The sequence below is a fragment of the Cydia pomonella genome, chromosome 26, assembly GCF_033807575.1.
Source record: "Cydia pomonella isolate Wapato2018A chromosome 26, ilCydPomo1, whole genome shotgun sequence".
In the NCBI taxonomy this organism is placed as follows: domain Eukaryota; kingdom Metazoa; phylum Arthropoda; class Insecta; order Lepidoptera; family Tortricidae; genus Cydia; species Cydia pomonella.
This window is the reverse complement of record NC_084728.1, coordinates 1,035,487-1,041,933: the sequence shown is the minus strand read 5'-3', so window position 1 is coordinate 1,041,933 and position 6,447 is coordinate 1,035,487. Positions and strand designations below refer to the sequence as shown.

General features: G+C 36.7%; 1 protein-coding gene across 1 annotated transcript in view; it reads right to left on the bottom strand.

The window, feature by feature from the left end:
* Positions 1–1,878: 1,878 nt before the first annotated feature.
* LOC133531920 (ATP-dependent zinc metalloprotease YME1L) overlaps positions 1,879–6,447 on the bottom strand; it is a 31,829-nt gene continuing 27,260 nt past the window's right edge. Inside the window, exons 14-15 of the mRNA XM_061870346.1 lie at positions 6,233–6,383; positions 1,879–5,466 (exon numbers count right to left, since the gene is read on the bottom strand). Coding sequence (XP_061726330.1) covers positions 6,239–6,383 — 145 coding nt within the window. The 3' untranslated portion in view covers positions 1,879–5,466; positions 6,233–6,238. The remainder of the gene's footprint in view (positions 5,467–6,232; positions 6,384–6,447) is intronic.

Here is a 6,447-nt window from a genome sequence, read left to right as displayed (position 1 = left end):
AGATAATATTAAAGGAAGAACACGAAATCGAGCGATCAAAATTCAAATAAAATCGGTCTAGAGCATGTCGGCCCATGCTCAGTGTAGAGTTCCGAAGTACCATTATGTCAGAATAAGTTAAAGGGGGGCTACTAATAAGTATCATGTATCATCATCATCTCGGCCATAAGACGTCCACTGCTGAACAGACCTCCCCCTTGGACCTCCACATGTACCGGTTGGAAGCGACCCACATCCAGCGTCTTCCGGCGACTTTAATAAGGTCGTCTGTCCATCTTGTGGGTGGTCGTCCTACGCTACGCTTGCTAGTCCGTGGTCTCCAGTCGAGCACTTTTAGACCCCATCGGCCATCTTCTCTGCGTGCAATGTGGCCTGCCCATTGCCACTTTAGCTTGCTAATACGGTGGGCTATGTCGATGACTTTAGTTCGTCTACGGATCTCCACATTTCTGATTCGATCGCGTAGAGAAACTCCGAGCATAGCTCTCTCCATAGCTCGTTGAGCGACTTTAAGTTTTGAGATGAGGCGGATAGTGAAAGACCACGTTTCGGAGCCGTAAGTCATCACTGGTAACACACATTGATTAAAGACTTGTCTTGAGGCACTGAGGTATGTTGGATCGTTGGATGAAAAGACATTACGTAGTTTCCCGAACGCTGCCCAACCGAGTTGGATTCGGCGGTTGACCTCTTTCTCAAAGAAGTATCATGTTTATTGTAAAGAAGTAACTTCGCAGCGCTTTATACGTCTTTTTACAAAGAAGAAAAGACTGCAATAATTCAAAAACGGCTGGACCGATCATGTTTGCTATTGTTTTCATTGTACTTGTTAAGCTTTTGTTTTAAAATTGTATCCAAATTTTTGGACCCATAGTTCAAATGTTAGAAGTGGGGGGGGGGGCATTATTTTTCTTCTTTCGAAGCAATTATTATTTCCGAAAATATACATTTTATCAAAAAAATGTTGTTGGACCCCTTATTACTTTTAAAAGATCTATCCAACTGTACCCCACACCATTGAGTTAAAACGAAAAAAAAAAAAACATTTTGAATGGGTGGTACCAAATTGTTTTACTTTTTATTATTTTACCGTTCTGTCGACATGCATGATTTATGTATCCATGCCAAATTGCAGCTTTTTAGCGCTAAAGATTACGGAGCAAAGCTGCGGACGGCCGGACAGACGGACATGGCGAAACTATAAGGGTTAACTACGGAACCCTAAAAATCGACTTTCCGGGGGGCCTAGCCAAGATGGTAAATGCCAATAGTCACGTGACTTCGTAGCTTCTGTCATCCCATCTGATACATTTTTTTTTCGTTTGGCGGTTGTATGACTGTCGTCTTGGCTATGCCCCCACCCCAGGTAATTTAGGGTGGAATCAGCATCGAGCCGCATTTTATTTATGAGAAATCGCTCGTTAGTATGAAGATAAACGCATGCTTTTAGCTTTCCGATTCGTACGCAACGTTCAAACTAATGAGCGATTTCTCATATCAAAAATATACATATATACCTCCGTATAAGATAAATAAAGTCGAAGAAAAAAAACGTGCCTCAAAAAATCAAGAAATATGTATGCTCGAATAGATGGCGATATATACCTTTGGCCTATACTCGAGTAGATGGCGACACCGTTTGATATTTAACACATATCAGTGAAAGAATGTGTGAAATATCCATATGTCATTCTAAGAGTTTTAGTCCTGTGTCGAAAGATGGCAGTAAATTTAGTTGACTACAAAATTTACTTTGACAATACGCTTCTATACTCAATATTGCTGATATACAAAATGCGGGTCGATAGATGTGATTCCACGCTTAGTTGCCTGCCTGCCTAAAGCGTTGGAACGGGTATGTAAAATAAAACCAACACAACTCGTCAACGGTTTATTTGATGACCAGTGAACAGTCCGCGGGACTATAGGAACTAACCGACAACTATGACATATTTCAACATTTCAGTCGTTCACCAGTCAAGCTGCCAAATATTATTTACTCCAAATGCCAACTACGCTATGCTCCGAGCTCTCATATCAGAGATTATACAATTACAGTTTTTTTCCCATGAGGGTTGGCTGGTCGAAGTATATTACAGACGGCGACAGCTACGGAAGGTGGAGGTAAGGAACGAAATCTCCATGTACCAATAAGTGTCATCAAAAAACCTTAAATAGGTGGCGCTACAATACTAGAGTACTGGAACAAAAAATTCAAATAATAGACAGCGCAATTCACTCCGTCAATAACGCCTAGGTTCTTAGCTACTCTGGAGAGATTTGGAACTATTATTTATAGCTGACAGGTGGACACTTGCAACAGTTCTGCCATAAGAGATTTCACTCCTTTTAATCCACACTCCATAGGTGCCAGTTTAAGATTTACCTGTCAATAGTGTCAATCTCTTGTTTTTTTTATTGCATGGATACTAGGCTAGGATGTATGTGATAATGATAACTGTCGGTTTAATTATTTGACTATGAATTTTATGATGATTGACTACAACTTAACTACTCATAAAAGTAGTTTTACTAAGTTTTTTTTTCTAGTCCATTTGGTGTAAATTATATTTTGGCATATAATATTGCATCCTATAACCTTATTAAAATAATGTATTATATACAGTCTAAGAAGATATTACTCTGGAAGAGATAGATGGGTCCTAAGATGATGAAGTTTTTTTAAGAGAATACATTTTGTTACGTATCTAAAGTAAACAAAGAAAACCACGGGATTGGTTGAGAAATTTAAGGTTTTCGTTTTTCATACTCTTAAATACCTCGAAAAAAAAAGAGTAGACTAAAATTGGTTCTAGACAACTTATAAATTCATTTTTAAACCTCAAGGTATTTTTTTAAAGCACGTGTTCAAACTATTAGGGAATTATAGATATTGAATATTTTTATTTATTTATATATTATAACGCAAAAAATAACAATTCTGCCTAAGTATAGTGTATGTTTCAACAATATTAAAAAAAAAGAAAATAACTTCATGTAAGTAGATCAAGCAGTCTAAAATAATCGCACTAAAAATAAGTTCACCAAAATCAAATAACATCAATACATATATTGTTTTTATTTCACCACAAATAGGTTTATTTCTAGCCACCTTCCTATGTAAAGCCCGACCAGAAATATATGATCATTGTCAAGAGGGCGCTGTTGTTCTCATGTATAGGGTGACAGTCGAGTTTAGTATGAAAAATTTAGTTTCAAAAAATATGGCGCGTGATCATATATTACTGGTCAGGCTTTAAGTGTTATTTTAAATGAAATTAAATAAGTCTTAAAATCAACATTGTACATTTAAGGCCAGTATTTTAGATGAGTTTAGAAGTTATAGTTTAAATAGATTTCTTTTAAATCTTTATATTTAGTTTCTTGTTACTAGTTAAACTGGCAGTGTTCTACGACTAATTTTAGAAGCCAGTGACTTCTGTACTGTTTGTTTATTTATAACAAAAGAGAATTGATTGTGAATTGAGGTAACGTCTAAGAAAAAAACGTGTCCCTTAGTTTGACATCCAACACAGATGGCGCTTTACTGCGCCATGTTTTGCCGTCACTGAATGGGGAGCGTGCATGAACTGTAGGAGGCAGCACAGGAGCCGTCAGATTTTTGGCGCGAGGCGTAAATGTGATGTTTATTGTTCCGATGTGGCCCACAAGATGGCAGCACTTACTATGCACAAGAAAACACGTGACGTGTAAATGTACATGTTTATGGTTCCGATTCAGGCCACAAGATGGCAGATCCTCCAAGGCGCACGGTCCCTATTGTCAAACGTCAACATTCAGTTCCCGCAAAATGTATGGAGTTGTACAGCGCCAACTCGTTTACCTGTCAAATTCGAAGCATGTAATTGTCTTAAATTGTCTATGTATCTTTGTTTATAGATTTACAGTAATCTTTCTGACTTTAAATTACTTTTTGGGGCTCTCAGGCAAAAGGTTTCACTCGGTCAATGGTCTAAAATACATGTTACTTTTTGCCTAAGGAATGTTATATTTGTAACTGAATAATTATGATGTTTTCGAGACTCAATGTTCGTGTTAATTTATACCTAGCAGCGCTTTATGTCTGATTCGCAGATTAGTCAAATTAAAACCCTGTAAATTGATTTGATTTATATTAGATTTTTGAGACGAGCGTAAATTACAAAAAGTTGTTATGGTCTGATATCTATTGTACAGACCGTAAGGTCGAATTTACAGACTTTTTGCTACAATTTGATAATCTCAAATAATGTCAACTATAAAAACGATTTCGTACTTATTTTTCTCATAATGTCTACTAGATTTAGGCTGATATTACATTATCATATTAATATTGCATTAGGACATATCAATACACTGAATTTTACACATTATTAACTAACACAAACGGGACTTAATCGCGTATTAAGTTTTAAATTTACCTCCGACGTTTCGAGGACGGCGTTGTCTTCTCCGAGACCACGGGGACAACGCCGTCCTCGAAACGTCGGAGGTCAATGTAAAACTCAATACGCGATTAAGTCCCGTTTGTGTTAGTTAATAAGGACATATCAATGTCAAAATGAAAAGCAATATGCATGATTCATATAATGAGTTATAGAAATATGATGAAACTATGACAGTAATAGTTTATACAATTTCTTTCTAAAATACTGACTTCCGGCACAAGCGCCATCTTGATAGTCGTGCCTCGTGTTTAATTGCTTTGATTTTTGCTCATTAATATTGTTTAAATTGTATTATCGATAGCTTATTATACAGTAAACTATATGGTAGTGTGCAGTGAATGGAGAATTAATCTTGAAACGCGTTAATCCCCAATTTGGAGTCAACGGATGTAAAATCACCGTACACTGTCTTGTACTAACCGTACAATTTTAGTCGTATTTAAAGCTCCTAATACATTGGCGAAATTTGCCCAATGGACTGAAGTCATTTAATTATAATGAATGAATTATTTCTACAATACTGGTGAAAAATATGCAAAGTTGTATAATATGTAATCCTCGAAATCTTAAAGGCGACAATTTTATATCGTATATATTTTTTACATGTTTTAAAACGTATGTGATCGAATTGTGATCACAGCGACGACTATTAATATTTATTACTTTCCAGAACATTCTTAATTATAACTGCAACAAAACTATAAATAACATTTTATTAAATTCATATTTATTGTTCAAAAGAAAAAACCTCTTATCTATATGCGGTCTTAATGATTAAGACATTGTATATCAGTCAACCATAGCAGAAAAAAATAAGTTTTGTCTAAATAAAAACAAAGATAAAATAATATGAATATGTAATATCAGTCCTTAAGAAATAATCTGTATTCCCCTGTTTCACTGACGTGGTGTCAGTTTCGTGAGTTTTGCTTATTTTTATTGATTTGGAAGCTTTCTATGGCGCCTGCAAAATTTTCAAAGACACTTCAAACGTCCCTCCAGCTGCGCTGCGGTCCGGCTGCAACCAAATAAGTTTATTGTCAAAAAAATCAGTTTCGGTACAAGTTTTTATGAAAGATTTTTTCTCAAACATGCAATGAAATGTTGTCATTACGTGCGTTATAACAGGTTTCAAAGTATCACGTTTCGGGCGGAGCAATTTTTTAAATTTTGATGTAAAGAAAAAAAAATCAGCTGTTTAGCCTGTTCAATTAACACAAACGCCATGTGTTAATTGAACAGGCTAAACAGCTGGTTTTTTTTTCTTTTCTTAGTTTTCTTTTTTGTATTTTTTATTATGGGTTACTAAATGGGGAATGAAAATTTGATTATTTCTGTGCTACGACGCACGGTTCAGGAGATACAGCCCTGTAAAGATCTGCATGACTAAATAACTTTTCCTCGTGAAAAAAAAAAAGAAATCTTTATCTTTATTTCCTAAGTAACGCTCGAGATTCCACTTCTCGAACCACTCGCAATAATAATAATAAATATTATAGGACTTTATTACACAAATTGACTAAGTCCCACAGTAAGCTCAATAAGGCTTGTGTTGAGGGTATTTAGACAACGATATATATAATATAAAAATATTTATAAATACTTAAATAGATAGGAAACACCCATGACTCAGGAACAAATATTCATGCTCATCACACGAATAAATGGCCTTACCAGGATTTGAACCCGGGACCATCAGCTTCGTAGGCAGGGTCACTACCCACTAGGCCAGACCGGTCGACAAACGCTCCCCTGTAAAACATATAAGTATAAGGCCCCTGTACCGGTGGCTACGCGGGCTGCGGCTGCGGCGGCAGCAGCGGCGGCGCGGGCTGCGCGCTGGGCGCCGGCTCGCGCGACGAGCGGGACTTCTCACTGGCCGGCTTGTCGCCGTTCATTATGGCTTTGATGTCTTCCGCGTCTAGCGTCTCGTATCTAACAATACGAATAACATCATATTACTTCATTATGAATCTCGAAAAAACAAAACTGATGACTG